The sequence below is a fragment of the Lampetra fluviatilis genome, chromosome 13, assembly GCF_964198595.1.
Source record: "Lampetra fluviatilis chromosome 13, kcLamFluv1.1, whole genome shotgun sequence".
In the NCBI taxonomy this organism is placed as follows: Eukaryota; Metazoa; Chordata; class Hyperoartia; order Petromyzontiformes; family Petromyzontidae; genus Lampetra; species Lampetra fluviatilis.
This window is the reverse complement of record NC_136287.1, coordinates 11927939-11944599: the sequence shown is the minus strand read 5'-3', so window position 1 is coordinate 11944599 and position 16661 is coordinate 11927939. Positions and strand designations below refer to the sequence as shown.

At 47.6% G+C, this 16661-nt stretch overlaps 1 protein-coding gene across 1 annotated transcript in view; it reads left to right on the top strand.

Moving 5' to 3' along the window:
- Positions 1–1456: 1456 nt before the first annotated feature.
- Positions 1457–16661, top strand: part of LOC144935547 (neogenin-like) — a 171069-nt gene continuing 155864 nt past the window's right edge. Inside the window, 1 exon segment of the mRNA XM_078862307.1 lies at positions 1457–2123. Within this exon segment, the coding sequence (XP_078718433.1) occupies positions 2006–2123 (118 nt within the window). The 5' untranslated portion in view covers positions 1457–2005.

The following is a 16661-nucleotide window of genomic DNA, read 5'->3' as shown; positions in this document are numbered from 1 at the left end:
CGCCCGGCGCTCCGCTCGTTGTTGTGAGCGTCGCTCATCTGCTGTTGCTGGAGGGCGACTGTCTCCAACTGTCCAGTAGCGTCCGTCGTGAGCCTCCTCCACAGAGGCCGATCTTCACACCGCTGGTACCGCTCATCAACAAGTCCAATGAACTCGGACAGTTGTTTGTATCACATGTCTTCTGTCACCCGTGCCACGCCCGTCTTGCGCAGGTTAAATATAAGCTGCTTGGATATGCGGTGCAGTCACACTCCAGAACAACATACTTATCAGAAAACACGCAAAAACAACCCTCAACACATTTCTTTTAAAAGGAAAAAAAAACTACTCTAAGTCATAAGCGAAGTTTCTGCCAATGGACCATTTTTTTCTACGTGTATCTCCACTACGAGGTGAAGGCCTCCCGATTCCGTGTCCGTCATTGGTCGTAGTTTTGACCATACTTCACCATGCTACGCGGGTAAAGGGTGGGTGAAGGAAGAGAGGCCGATTACCCTGTGAGACATCACGCACTACCGATGTGAGCTTGCTTCGTAGCGCGGTCCACTCACCAACGCGTCACGGATGCAGCTCCGAACACTTATTTATTTTCGTCATTACGAGCGATCCAATGAATACGTTGCACTAGCCACATATTTTAAGGGCACTCACGTTGTTTGATACCTCGTGCAAATACAATGCACAGAAGTGACGTGGCATCCCATTGTGACGGCTGTCCTTGTCTGAACGCATATAGTGTGCGAGCTGTCTCTCTGTATGTGGGGAGCGGTGGGGCAAAGCGTTAGCGCGCTGTGCCACGAAGCCGGCCACTCAAGTTCGATTCCCGCTCGCGGCCGACACCAGCAGCGATTATCTGAACCGGTCCTGGGCCTCCCCGAGGTCGACTCAGCCTCAAACGAGTAACTGGTGCGGTGTGCAAACATCGCGACTAGGGAGACAAAGGCGGCCGGGCGTGGTGCTGGCCCACACACCCCCTCGTGTGCCGTGCCGGCCTTCATAAGTGCTCGTAAACAGCACTTGCCCCCACATTATATTAAGACTATACGGGGGATCTTTGTCTTTGTTTGCGTCTCTATATATCTCGTTTTTTTTCACTCACTCTCTTGTAGTTTGTCCTCTGTGTATGTGGTCAACACAAAAAAAAAATCTCTCTGAAGACAATCTCACGTCTTCACCCCATCTCCCACTCCCACAACCACCCACCGCCAACAGACTCCACAACACGCAACCTCTCGCCGCTTCCAGCTCCACGTAATCGATGTTCAAGTCGCAGATCCTTGCCGGGTCTTGCGGTGAACCCCAATGGGGAGTGGAAAAGGAGAGCGAAGAGGACGATGAGAGGGAGGGAGGGAGGATGAGATGGGAGGGACAGAGAGAGGGAGTGAGCGGGGGGGGGGTGGAGAGGGAGGGAGGGAGCGAGAGAGAGAGAGAGAAGGGGGGGAGGAGAGGGCACGAGTTGGGTGGAGAGCGAGTGGGGGTGTAGAAAGCACGGCCAGTGGAGAGGGATCCCAGACCGAGCGCAGCTCAGCGCGCAGCACGCATCGCGGGGGCACACTGCTCGCCTTGCCTGGCCGCACAAGTTTTGCGGAGCAAGTTTCACGCGGGTCGAGGAACGGCGACTTGGCTTCTTCACTCGAGGAATGATAATAATACTACTACATCGGTGCGACGGATTGAACTAAAGGGGGGTTTTGTCTTCGCCCCCTTACCTCCCCACAACCCCATCGCCTCTCCCTCTCCCCCCTTGTTGTTGTCTTTTAAATGTGGATCTGCTTCACTGGACGCTGTGGAAGAAGGCCGGTTGGTGCGGAGGGCAAGGAGTGAACCAACGGGAAGACTTGGGATTTGCTTTCGTTGTTGGAGGGAGTGTTGACAGCTTGGAGTCGTTGTCCTCCTCCTGCTGCTGCTGCAGCGACAGATGCGAGGGCACATTGACTAGGGAGATCACGACACAAGAGTTCGAGTGGACCAGGGGGTCCCCCGGACCTGCGGGGCCCCAGGGGAAATGGGGGTAGGAGGCACCATGGCCCCAAGGAGTGACAGCCCGGCTGGAACGCCGCCGCCGCGCACGGCTCTGCTGGCCCTCCTGCTGCTGCTGCTGCTCAAAGTGGCCTTTGTGCACGGTGAGTTGCGATGGCTAAGGAGCACTCGCACCGAGGCACGTGTCATGCGCTCTCACACACGCACACAGTGCAGGTAGCTACACGCGCCGCATGCACTTACGAAGACAAATATCATCCCCCTGTAGCTTTCGACAGACTGTTGGGGCGAGTGCTGTTTGCGAGCGCCTATGAAGGTCCACACGGCACAGGAAGGGGTGGGGGACACATCGCACTGGGCATTCGTTTGAGGCTGAGTCGACCTAGGGGAGGTCCCGGGCCGGGGTTCAGACAATCGTCGCTTGTGTTGTTGGCCGTGAGCGAGAATTGAACTCGGGTCGCCGGGATCGTAGCGCAGCGCGCTCACAGCTACACTACCGCTCCCCGCACTGACCCATCACTATCCCACCCTGTGACATGCACTGACAAGGGACCTGCCGTGGAGTGATGGTTAGCAGCACCACGGGAACGTGCAATTCAGAAGTCGTCGGTTCGATTCCATCTCACGGCGCGGCAGTGGTGTAAGTTTATTGGATATCCCCTCCGCAGACTCTGTTCGCCCAGCAGAAATACACGGGGGGTCCACCACGGTCGATCGGGATGTCGCTTGTGGTGGGGTAAAGTGTGGGTACGCCCACCTCTTCCAACGCGTCGGCTCAACGGTGGAAGAGTAGACCAATTGACCCCCTAGAGTTCGCTGTGGTGGAGGCCCTTCCACCATCAGGGACGCACCTTTGCATTGTACTGACACAGTGCCACACACACACACTCGAGCGCAGAGCTGGTGCTGATATCATCTTCATCCCGTCATCGCGTGCACTCCCTTCCTTGTCACTCTTAACCACATTTTTGACTTAGCCGATAAGGGCAAGGGATGCCGCTGCTGCTGCTCGATCTGCTGCCTTGATTTCAGATTTCACTTCACTCGATGTGCATACTGCGCGCGATTAAACATCCTCCGTCATACTTCGCTCAGCAAGTGGTCGTAAGCTGAAGTGCACACGCGCACGCACACACGCACCGCACATAGGCATTCCTTTTAGCCTGCGAGGCTTGCTGGGTGAAACAACACACTTACAATATGTACACACACACGCGCGCGCGCGCGCGGTTCACAATGTCTGTCATGCGCACAATAGGTTACAGGTTATGTGTAAGTAGAAACGGAATTGGTTTTTTTTGCGTTCCGGTCACCGAGATGAATTTATCGTCTCGACGTTTCGGATGACTGCCCTTGGTCAGAATACACACGCACGCGCTTACACGCGTATTGTGACATGCATCGGGTAGACATTGTATTTGCTAATTGGAGGGCCCTGCGAGCAAGCCATTGTGAGTTGATCCGCCTCATTTCACAGTTTTAACTTTGAGCTCAATCACTTTCTACCCACGAGAGTCGTACATGTTACTAAGGGAGACGCGGACGAGAGCGTGCGTGTGTATTATTGTGTGTGAGTGCGCGCTTGTGTGTGTGCTCGCTAACAGCACTTGCCCCCACAGTCTGTTAAGGCTATACGGGGGATCTTTGTCTTTGTGTGCGTGTTGAGCGGTAGTGTGGTGGTTAGCGCTCTGCGCTACGAACCGGGCGAAACAGGTTCGATTGCCGCTCATGGCCACCACCAGTGACGAATTTGTGAATCAGTCTTAGGCCTCCCCTAGGTCGACTCAGCCTCAAACGAGTACCTGGTGCGATGTGTAAACATCGTCACTGGGGAGACAAAGGCGGCCGGACGTGGTTGCTGCCCACCCCCTACCCTCTCGTGTGCCGTGCTGACCTTCATAGGCGCTACTCGCTAACAGCACTTGCCCCAACAGTCTGTCGAGGCTATACGGGGGGATCTTTGTCTTTTGTTTTGTGTGTGTGTGTGTGCAGGGGCAATTGGGCGTCCTCACAATTGGAACTGGTTGATGCCAATTGATTTTGTGAATTGAGCCCCGGGATCAAATTAGGCGGCATTCATGCACGTAATAATTAGAATTTAAAAACATTTTCCACTGCTGGAGGAATCCTCCCTTATGCCGTTTGGGGTCTTCCGGGGTGGGGGGGGGTTAACCATATTTCACCACACTGGTCAGTTTAGGTTGGTTCTAAAACAAAATGTGGAAGGGAATGGCCGGTTACCGATTGAAATATCAAGTAAAATGTTACCCGTGGTTCGGAATCGAACGTAGGTTGGCGGCTGCGTTAATTGCGCGCGCAGCACGCTAAATCGTCACTCACTCTTCACCCAAAATGCTGTACTGTGCACAAAACGCATGTCACGATGCGCATCGCGCGATGGAACAAAACGTGGCGAGGTTAAGGCGCACGCCTTACAGCTGCTTAAGTGTGGACACTAAAACACAGTGGCTCAAGCAACCTTCAAAAGGCGAAGTCGTAATACCGAGATAGAAAACAAATGGGCTTAATGTAAGTTTTTCGTTTCGAGAGGCAAAATCACTGATGCGGGGGAGGGAGGGAAGGTGGCGATGGTGGTGGTGCGCTGCGCTACGACCCCGGCATCCGAGTTCAATTCACGGATCCGACGGCTTGACATGAGCGGCGAACGATATCTGAACCGGTCCTCTGACAGCTAACTCACCAGCCCGCCCGTTTCCACCACCTTCGCCGGCTCGTCGTGGCTGTCCTCGTGAAGTATGCCCAAATAACCCCCGTGACAGACACGGGCGTGGGGGGAGCCATCATTTATCGGTGGATTGACAACGCGATGTGAATTAACCATTGCATTGTTGGAGTGAACAGCTCGGACTGCGATGTGCATGGAAGGGAGAGTCACGCGCTGTGGCTTGGTCTGCCTGCTCGGGTTTGACGTATCAGCAGCTACCCAGCAGCACAATCTGGCCGCTTAGCAGAATTTGCTACAGAATGACAAGTGCATGGCGATATTACTTTGCCCTCTTACGAATTGCGTTCTCGTGCCTTCTATTCGCCTGGTTACTGCTGGACAAGACCTCCACATCTGGCAAAAGAAGAGTGACCGTCGGTTTCACTTCACGTTGCTCTTCGCTGTTGCGCTTCTGCTTTATACCCAGCAGCTATGCAGAATACAATTATACCGTAAGCATATACAGCCTTCGACTGTGATATAAGCCATTGTTTGCGAGGCAACTGTATTAGACATGTATGCGTGGGTGGTAAAAGTGGACGGTACTGCGTGCTGTCGTGCCACTCCTGGATGATTGTCCTCCCTTACGCTATGTCAGTCGCACTGTTGGTCACGGGGGTTGTTTGGTTTGACCATACTTCCCCACTTTGGCCAGTAGTGCGGATTGCTGAGGGTGGGGGGGAAGAGGGGTGGGGTGGTGTATTAGGACCCCGAGCGAGGACGGCTTCTGCTATCACCTGCCACTGTGGAGGACTCTACAGTAACGTACTGCAGTATATATATAAAAAAACATACTGCCACGCATTGCGATAATCTAGCAAAGGACAACCATTCAGATTTGCTCGTCGAGAATGTTGATTGGGATACGAAAAGAAAACCCCAAAGGGATTGACGGAGTAATGATAATAATTCGCCAGGAACAGAAAAGTGCAATAAATGCCAATGAAGCGTCCCACTGCTGCGTGGATTTCGAGACAAATTGGCCGCACAAAGTCGTGCTATGATAACGCTAGTGCCTGCACAGGCCATTGACATGCGGTGCCACGTCTGTATACAATATATATATAACCCCTTCCCAATCCACTGCTGGATGACGGCCTCACCACACCAAAAAAAGACAATGCATATATTCTGACCACAAATATATTGGCTAATGCAGACATGATTCCTTGTAAAAAGGTTTCAGTTTGGTGTTTTAACATCTCAACACCTGTTTTGTTGCCAGAACAAAAGGGGGAAAACCTATTCTCATATTTTGTGACTGGCGAAGGAGGTCCCACGATAACGTGACATTTGTCGAGTGTCCAGAGTGTCGAGACTTGCTTCGGTCGGAGGGGGTGGGTGGGGGTTTATCTTGTAGTGTTGATGCACCACGTGTGGCAGACTATTTGTTGAGCTTGTTTGCTAATTGTTGGAGCCACATGCAGCCTTGCCCAGACGTGATGTAACAGTCCAGCATTTCAAGCAGTTTTAGAACGTCTCCGGCTTAACCGACCAAACAAGCAGAGAGGAGGGGGCATTGTTGCGAACGAGCAGGGAATACAAAAAAAGCTACACGGGGACTGCCGGTGTCGTCTAGAACACATTTGTAATCGCGCTCATCACGCAAGAGTTAAGACGCGACAATGCTAGCTTGAGTGGTTCTCTCCCATTAGCCATTCGGCATGCCATGTCAACAGCCGCAGTAAATTCAAGTCCATTCCACTGATGGGTTGTTCATGCCGCGTGTCATTTCTGGACAAACCGGTCCTGAGAACGCGTCAACACGTCAGCCGTGGCCAAGCAAAGCTCAAAATAGGACCATTATTGTCGTCTTGTAATCAGTCGTAGAGTGCTACTTTCTTATACACATTCACTCTGATTTTCTTTCCTCAAGCGTGTGTTTTTTTATGAGCATACATCTTACTACTGTCCAGGATATTGAAAATGCGGGGATGAATTCGTCTTTTTAATGATTTCACGTGGCATTTTACGAATGTGCTCATGGTGTGCAACGTATCAGAACGGTGCTGTCTTATCTCGAACAAGCAACGGCAAGAATTGCTTGATTAGGGAATGGCTACATCTACAACTACAAAGTGTATTTACACGTGACCTCCCTCTGGTACGGAGGCCACTTGCAGAACAAACCAGCAGGGGCTTTCAAAGCATGTTGAAACCCAAGGCAATTTCCTCCGTCCTGCATTACTTCAGTCCAGGCGGTGTTTAAATTCGACGACTCCTGCCCATTTCATTTCAGAGGCATGGCTGATGAGATCCTCGGTGCAAACAATATTCAAGCTGCCACTCGTGATTCAAACCAGCTTCTCAAGTGGCGCTGAGTTGACGATCTCAGCCTCGGCCACCAATTATTGCGTTCAAGAAAAAAAAACAGCTTTATTTTGTCTTCGTTAATCTGCGATGCCACTGGTGCAGTGTAATATAGCTGTTGTTGTGCATGTGTGATGAGTTTTGCATAAAGGGGCTCCCTCTAGTGTCGAGTAAAATAGTTCGATTGAAGTGACCGTGAAGACTGCGCTGTCATGAAAAGTGGCCATAATTTGTCAAGGGTTCTCATAGTCTAGGAAGGCAGCGGGAGCTATATGCACTTTGACATCTCAATTGAAAGCTCATTTCTTTAGAACAGTTTTTTTGTGTGTGTTTTAATTTGTTGTCCTTCCCCCGCGCCTCCGATAAGCACGGTTGGCTACTTACAGCAATAAATAAGTTCAACATCCATACTTTCCGGAGGGAAGCCTGCAGACATATCTCCATTCTGATGGGCGTGCACGTTCTGAAAAAGGCCATGAAAAAAACATCTCATTGCCCGACTGCGATTCCATTTTGTGGGCACACGCAACGAGTCAGACCATTTGAATTATGCTTTTTGATGGGATAAAGTGTGGGTGCCACCGGCACTTTGAAACCGTGTTGGCGCGCGTTCGAGAGGTAGGGTACGTGTCCCCTGGAAATAAAGGGGGGTGTTTTTTTTCCACCTGCTGTGAGCATTGTGAGCACAGCTGACATTCGCCTCGATATTCACTCCGTGCGTAAACATATAGCACGTCAACACATCGCTTAAACAATACGTGTAAGTGGCTTTACCTTGAACTGTAGTGAAATTAGAGATGTTTCAATGGCAATACTGTACAGAGGGGTACATTTTACACTGGAACAGGATTGGCGCAGAATGTCACCCGTGATTACAGTGTCATTCTATCCCATGTGCGTGCTCGATGCATAATTTATGCTCGAAATGATGGATACTGATGATAACATCGAAAACAACATATCCCTGTACACATCAGGATTGGTTCGCATACCAGACACGCAGACTCGTGTAACCTTACTTACTCCTCGCGCTGAATTATTTTCGTGAGTGTGATTAAACCACGCTGCCACGAAACAGAATTTGGAACATGATTATAGAGCATTTAACAGAGAGTCACACGAATTAATAGATTTTTTTTTAGGAAATATGTATTCACCATGGAGAGTACACTCCATTTATTAGATGATCCATTTCAGGATTACAATTGACCCTGACATTAACTCGACAGATGATTTAAATATTCATTCCCTTCCCCTTAAGTACTGTATTCGTATTGTTATGAATAATAATCACAATAAGTACATTAAATGTCTGATGATTGTTAAATCGTGATACCACGAGAGATGGCAACGACTTGGGGAGGTGTTCATCCAACAGTTGATAGGTCGTGGCTGATGCTAATTAAGCGCCTTGTACTGTACATGTAACATTTAGAGAGAGGAAAGTCAAGGGGGCTGCAACTCATTGTTCCAATGACCTTTTGAAAATGTGTAGGTTGACTATGCGGTGGCCAGGAGATGGTGGTACAGCAATGGATTCTTGAATCCATCTGAGTGGGGCTTTGAGTATATTAACCTGTTGAAATTACATCGCTTGAATTTTCTCAGAGCACTCCAGTTCCTTGGCCCCCCACCCCCAACATGACCAAACATTGCAATTATTGACCCTCCTGAAATTGAGTCTTGAGACTTGATGATTCTTGCCAAGATGAATCGGTGGCATTAGTACTATTATTCGGTTGATATTACTCGGTGAGGTTTGTGGAGCAGGGGCACAGTTGTGAGCACAGGGCTTCTGCCACTGGTCTAGGGCATCTCGTGGAGATGAATGCTGCTTCATTGCTCATTTGAGCACAGCGACGTTTACTTTTTTGAACGTTCAAACAGCATTTCACCTCTGGTGGAGAGTTAATATAATTTTTATTTTGTTTTCCTAGGAAGGTCTCATGAAGAATCATTCGTTTTTTTTATTCAGGAAGATCCTTCTTTGGATTATTTTGCCATGGTTTTTATTGCCATTTTTTCACACTCAAAAGTAAACCAGATTATGCAGAGAAAACCTACACACATACAAGTGGATATGACTCAACATCCTACTCAATTAGCTACGTCTACTGCCCATCTCATAGCCCTTCAGCTTTTGGGATAATACTTCCCAAATCCAGGTGCATTGGAGACATGCCACCATGCCTACATCTATTGTAGGATCTTGCTTCATGTCGATGCTGTCGTGTGGTGTAATGGTGAGCACACTGGACATGCAATCCGGCATGTACCAGTTATATCTCTGAAATCCCAACCCCACCACCCGCCAGCCTCTCTGCCTCTGTCCAGCCAACAGTATAAAATTGGAACTCCACGGTGAGTTGGCGGGCAAGTTTGCCTGTGGTGGGGTAAAGTGTGAGTATTCCCAACTCTTCTAAGGCTTTTGGCCAGCATGGAAGGGTATAAACTAAAACTATGTTTTTTAATTTTACCAGGTAAGGGCAACTGAGCTGTATAGCTATTTTTCAGGAGCAACCTGGCCACAAATGATAGCCCAATGGAGTGGATGATGTGGACATTGCATAGCAGCCAAATACTCTCAATGTATGTTTCTAAATGTGGAGGGAAAAACCAGAGGATTCGGAGCATAATCCACGCGGCCACGGGGAGAACATGCAAACTCTAAATATAGAGACATCGTCAGGGTCGGGAACGAACCCGCGACCTTCTGTAAGCCAGGTGAGTTAGTTAACATCTTGCCACCGCTAGGAACCCGGTCCCCTCTAGATGGGGCTCTAGAAAGCGCTAGACAACCACATCTAGAGGAGGCCCTTTCGTCAGCCGGCGTGTGAGCAAACAATGGCAGGGGTGGACCTTGAGCTTCACATCATGTTATTGTTATACCACAGATCGTACGAATGGTAATTTCCTTCGTAATTCCCATGCAGAGGCAGAATTCGGAGCACTGCATTGAGACTGTGCAAGCTGACTTCGTGGCAAGCATGCTCAATCCCATGCTATTAAGCGACCTAAAGAATTCCTAAATGAGCAGACAAAATGCTCATATGCTGAACTATGTTTACTCATTCATTACAGCTTGGCAAAGGCATGTGTTGCTGTAGTCCTTAAAAGAGTCCTGAGACTCGGTAAGACTATCCTGGGTAAATAATTGGCAATTTTGCGTTAACTGTGAATGCACAATTCGTACATTGTTGCTCGTGTAGGTATGCAGTCGAGATTCGCATTAGCAAGTGCACCTAGCCACGGGTAGCTTCAAAGTTCACAGCCCATGGCCCCTTGGGTTCTCATCTTGATGTTGAAGCTGTTAGGGTTGGTGATGGATTCTCTCTCTACTTGGGGTCAGATGTGCAGTCACCTCTTTCCCATTCCTGTCACCTCCCTTTGCATGGTGCTGTTTGTAGTTCGCATTACATTGGAGTGTGACATACATTGGTTGCAGCCCATCTCGTATTTTTCTGTAACTCCAAAAGGGTATACTCAAAGTATAAAACGGAAAGTTTTCTTATCGTGTTTTATTAAGTACCCGGGTGGTGGTGAAATGGTGGTGGCAATTTAAAACAAAACGTAATTTACCATGCCGTCTTGTACACTGTTGCGTAACAATGTATTGCTATTTGGATGTACGATTGTGTTTATTGAAATAACTTTTACGAGCCACATTTAAACTTGGGTTTTAATAAAGTACCGCTGCACTTTGAGCTGCATTCTGAAATTGGAAGCTAAAGTCTTTCTTGAGAAGAAAAAAACAACTCCCTCCAAAAGCATCCTGGTCAACGCTGCTGTTCTGATGCACACCGTGTATGACCATTCATATTAGGAATGTGGTCATGAAGCTATTTGTAATAACACTAAGGGAGGATTAAGCGACCTGTTGCAGCCATTATCTTGCTAATCTGTCATAGATGTTGAGAGCTGTATGGAAGGGAAATGTGAGCCACAGTTTTAAGGCCAAGAGCTTAACTAGGCTGGCGTACAATTAATGGATGCAATCTGATATGTGGAGGCGGTCCACACTGGTAAGCAAACCTTTGGGAATGTGTTTTGGCTGCTCTGCTTTGTAACAGGGAGCATCTGCTCCTTTGTCAGTACATAAACAAACCTAGAGCAATGGGAAGGCTGGAGGTAATTGCAGGATTTCCTTAATGGGTTGTTTTTCACGTGAAAGTTTATTTATTTTCACAATTTTTTACGTAGTTCTATGGGTTGTTTTTGTGTCCGTTTTAAACAGTAAAAATGGTGTGGGCGTGTTAAGACTCGTGTGATCTTTGTAATGACGGTATTCTAATTTTCGAGTACGCCGCGGTGAATAGAGTCATTGAAATGTTTGATGCGTGGAGTGTGTTAGTGCTGCGGTTAGTGTGCTGCATTATGAAATGAATGAACCTTGTCACTTGAGAGCATTTCGCGGCCGTGACTAACATCAGTGGCGCGTCTTGTCCCACCCACCCACCCACACACCCACCCACCCACCCACACACCACCTCTTCACCAAACCCACGCTGACCGGCTCGGTGAAGCATGAGCCAAAGGCCCCATGGCAGCCTCAGCTTGGCGATGCATTCATCCAACAGTGGATTGAGAAAGGGCTGTATTCGGTACACGATTGGGTTTTTTTTTATTGAAGTATCCACTTTACGGTGTGATCATGCACTTAACAGGGTACGTCATTTTGTGTCTGCTAAGTCGTGCAAAAAAAGATGTCTAGGAATGTTGAGACTTTTTTTGGGTGGGAGGGGGGAATGTATGTTTAATTAAAATCATGTGACTTGTATTTGTACCACGTACTATGTGGCATTTTTTGTTCCTCGACAGGCAATTAACACTGCGAACCACACTTCGCATTGACTCTGTGGCACTTCTAAGGATTCAAATATCATCTTCTGTTAACGTTGGCTTCTCCAAGTGATCAGGAGAATGTACACATTAAGTAGCCGCATGTTTCATTCATCAGCAGACGCTGTAACCCTTCTCCCACCCCGCACCCAATCATTACGACTCTCCTTGCTGTATTATCCTGTGGTCTGCCACAACTACAAAAGATCTTCATCCGAGCGCTGCTCGCTAGCTGAAACGAATACACGTTGCCGATTTTTTTCTGTTATATTATCAATCACACATAGAGCACCGTAATACATTCACTTCATTAACAATGGGATATGTTTTACTCGTACACATAAATGAGCGAATACAATTTGAAGGAATGTTAAAACCTATGAAATCATTATCGAGGTTAGGCCGTGTTGGTCGGGATGAGATAGTTTAATTCCTAGTTAATTAGCAAATAAATTTCGATTTAAAGCTTTCGTGACTGCAGGGATTCATCTTCTTGGTTCTTTCGGTAAAGTCACGTAGAAGGAAAATAATAAAATAATAAAAATAAAACATAAAATACAATTATGTTAAATTTTTATTATTTTATTATTTCCCTTCTACGTGAATTTACCGAAAGAACCAAGAAAATAATTAGCAAATGTTTTTTATGCATATATCAGTTTTTCTTCATTCTGTATTACTATTATTACCATCGTCATACAATATTAGAAAATAAAGTTTAGCTTGCTGGCAGGCACGTGCAATAAACGGAAGCGCCTTCCCACATTCGCAGTTTGGTTTCCTCTAAAGCGTAAGGCCATCGCCGCAGTTTTCAGCGCTGGGCCCGAGCGATGCTCACGCGGCATCTACGGGGAGGAGGTGGAGGAGGAGGTGGTGGACTGTCTGGACACAAAGAGAAAGCGAAGCGAACACGGCGAAAACCTTTGCTCCCGGCACGAGGATCGCCGTTGTAAATGGAAAACGTGTGCCTTCTCCTCCCAAGGTGGCTGGGTGATGGGAATAGTTTTGTGTAACATGAATCTCGATCCTTTTTGGACTTTCATCTCCAAAGCCAGGCAAATGCTTTAATGGGGTTGTGGCACCTTATGCACTCGCACCGCTGCAATACGATATGAGTTATGTGGGTGCTCAAGATGAGGTGGAATTTGGAATAAGGTTGCCTTTTTTTTTAAACACTTGAACCTTATGTTCTAGCCCAGCACTGTTTGCTAAGTTGCGTAGATATATGTGCGTACAATAGTGTCGTATAATATCATAGCTGGTTTCATGATACTAATACGAATAAATTGCCACCCTTCTGTCTATGCACTACTGGATGTAGGCCTCCACACGCCTTATCGGCCGTGGGGAATGTTTGACCATACTTCACCCAAATGTGTCATTAAACCCGCCACCACCCGACACAGCCAACATTAGTAAGGTTTGTCACGTAAACAAAACGTGCCAATTCGTCACTCGTACAGCGCACGGGTGTGTTGGAGAGTCGTACTCGATACGTTGTAGTCGAATTGTAAATGTTGTGGGTTGACCCCCCAAAAAAACCTTTTTTATGGATGGTTATAGCTGATTGGCGGATGGCGTGTTGGAGGGGAGTGGGTGGGCTGAGGAGGCACACAGAACCGGTTCAGGTATCACTTGCCACTGGTGTCAGCTGTGGTCTGGAATGGTTGCAAGGTCGTCGGGTTCCTCATGCGGTGTGCCAACCACTGTGCCACCAAGTCCAGCACAGCTGGGTTTTGGGTCCAATTCATTTTGCCCTAAGTTGATCACTTGACTTGTCACAACTGTCACCGTCGCAAGCGTGCAGCATTGTCCTGGGGATTGCGCATTTCGTGGTATCAAGCGGGGCTCTTGACGCGCGTGTGACTTGATAGTTTGTTTTATTGTTGAACTTAAAGTGCAAACGCGCACCCACGGCGTCACGTGAGCACGTGAAAAGCGTGACATTTGGTGGAATTAGCGTGAAAATAAATTATTTACTGTTCGAACCCCAAAGGTGTGGGTGGCAGCGTGGGGGGGGCCCATGTGGTTGCAGCCATGTGTTTATGCAATGAGGTTACTCGGTGTCATTAAAGCTGCCACACGGCTGAAACTGTACCTGACCTGTGGCAAAATCAATTACTTTTACGGTTCCGTTTTATAAGTCACAAATACAAAGTAAATGTGCAACCCTGCTCTATTATTGCTGCTCACATCACTCCTGATTCCGAAGGGACTCGACCATAGTGAGCTCTGTCGAGGCGCCCTCGGGAGAGTATTTTGGCCTACTCTTCCATGCTGGACAGATGTCTTGTAGGGGCGGTGGGAGAACCCACACTCTACCCATGTCTACTGCTGGCTTTACGGAGGCGATGGGTGATGGATTGCATAAACGTTTGCCATTGTTTCAACTGTTGCATTGGTTCGGCGGCTAGCGTGCTAACCATTACGCCATTATATTATTCATGAAGTCATATTGCCCCAAAAATGTTAGCATAAGGCAAATACATTGCTTTAAGTATTTTATTTTTACAGCTTTATAGCATGCACAGTGTTCCAGAAACGCGCACCTCAATTTGCTTATCTCGCGTTATATGGTGGCGCTAAATAAGCTCAGCCGTTCGTGTTTATGGTACGAATACTTACGGGAAGCCTCAATTTCGATTAGCGTTTTTGCTTCAAGCTTTCATTGGACGATATCAGTTCCTATGCTTGCCTGTAAATAATTAAATGACCTGTGTACAGTCTAGTGTTTCCCTCCCCCTCCTCCTCCTCCTCCTCCAACCTCTGCCTATTTGTTTGGTTAGAGAAGGGTTTCAAAATAAAAATAAGCCCCATCTGTTGGTGTTACTGGTTGAGTTTGTTTGGAGACGATGCAGCAGATTCTAACAACAGCATGTGGCTGGCAGCGTGACCCCCATCACTCCCTTCATCGCAGCTATGGGCCTTGCATGTCGGAAGAGGTAGGGGGCTTACATTTCAGCCATAGCTCAGACGGCTGGGCTGGAAGGGAGGAATTTCTGTAGTTAAAATTAGGTGCGGTGTTGAAGCCAGCAGGGGTTTCGATGGCATTTTTTTTCGGCCTCTTCTCGCATGGAGGTTGAGATCAACGTGTTTTTTTGCTTTGTTAAGGCAAAGCGGGGCTGCTCGCGCCGCTGTGACGTTGCGATTGTTTCACGATGCAACTGCTGTGATCTGATGTGATGGACTCGCAGTGCGAGCACCTACTTGTTCGTTTTCGCTTCCAAATGATCAACGTTGAAAGCGCAATGCTGCTTTTGAAACTGGAACTAAGGGTTGTGATACAGGGTATGTGCAACACAGATGGGTGGAGTGCCTCTTCGGGTCAAACGATGGACACTATTTCATTTCGCCGTGGCTCTATTACACTTGGAAACATACCGTGCGGTTCTTTGCTTTTCTCCAAATTATCTAATATTGTTCTAGCACTCAGAGTTAACGGGATTTGACGCATAAACAAAATACGAGGGATGTTGCCTTCACTTGTTAAAATGAGCTTTTTGATTTAAGTAGCGGCATTCATCAAAACAAAATGACGAAGAACATGCGTGCGTTGTCTAATTGGAATAAATTAAGCACACTTTTCAAAAATATCTCAAGTTGGCACTCTATAATTCCACCATTGTTCAGTGCTTGCACATATTCACGTCAAAGAAGTTGTCTAATATGGTGCTTTGTCACATTTAAATATAAGAACGTGAAAATAATTGCATGCTAAAAGGGCAGCATAATAATCTTACACACAGCACGCCCTTCTTTGCATTTAAATATTATTTGAATAACGTGAACTTTCATTTAAAATTTCTATTTGGAATTACTGGCAGGCAGAAAGGGATTTGTATTGACAGCGGTACAATATTTTCTTAATTACTGTAATGCCCAGCAAGCCTCAAAGATTTAAAACAGGCTGTTGCATTCGGGCTTCTACCCTTTGGGTGACCTCTAAGCTGGCTTGGGCTATTTGCGTTGTGGATGTCAAGTAGCTGGCCTCCTGTATTCATGAGGTGGCGGGTACGCACACCGTGGAGTGCAGCCGTGTCTTGCTCTCGACTCTCCAATCATTCTCATCGTGTCTCTCTGTTTTTATACGCTCAAGATTGTTCGGCATACGTGTGTATACTTTGCTGATAGCCTCGTGTGTTAACATGCTTTTAGTGTGTGTATGTATACACGGTACACTTGATATGTTTGTTGGGAGCAGTAGTGTAGCAGTTATCATGTGTTGCGCAAATCCATCGACCCGAGTTCGATTCTTGCTGACAGCCAACACCAGTGGTGGTTATCTAAACCAGACCTGGGCCTTCCCTAGGTCGACTCAGCCTCAAAGGAGTACCTGGTGCGATGTCAAAACATCGCCACTGGCGAGACAAAGGCGGTCGGGCGTGGGGCTGGCCACCCACCCCCTCGTGTGCCGTGCCGGCCTTCATAGGTGCTCGCTAACAGCACTTGCCTTAAAAGTGTGTTACGCCTACACAGGGGATCTTTGTATTTGGTATATATTGAGAATTGTTGGATCGGGGCAGTTTGCACCAAGGAGTCAATGGTCAGAATATACCACCTTTGTCCAGTCGTTCTACGGTGCAGAGTTATGACAGTTTGTCATCTTCTGCAAAGCATCCTTAAATAACACTGAGATCATTGCAAATGTAACTAATATTATTTAATGGTCCCATCCTTATTTGTTTCATCACAGGAGAAAAATATCCGTTCTAAACTACAAGGGTTTTCTCATTACCCAATACTGCCCTCCTGAATTAATAACAATAACACATTCCTGTGGAGGGAGCTGGTAGGAACTTTGGGTTGC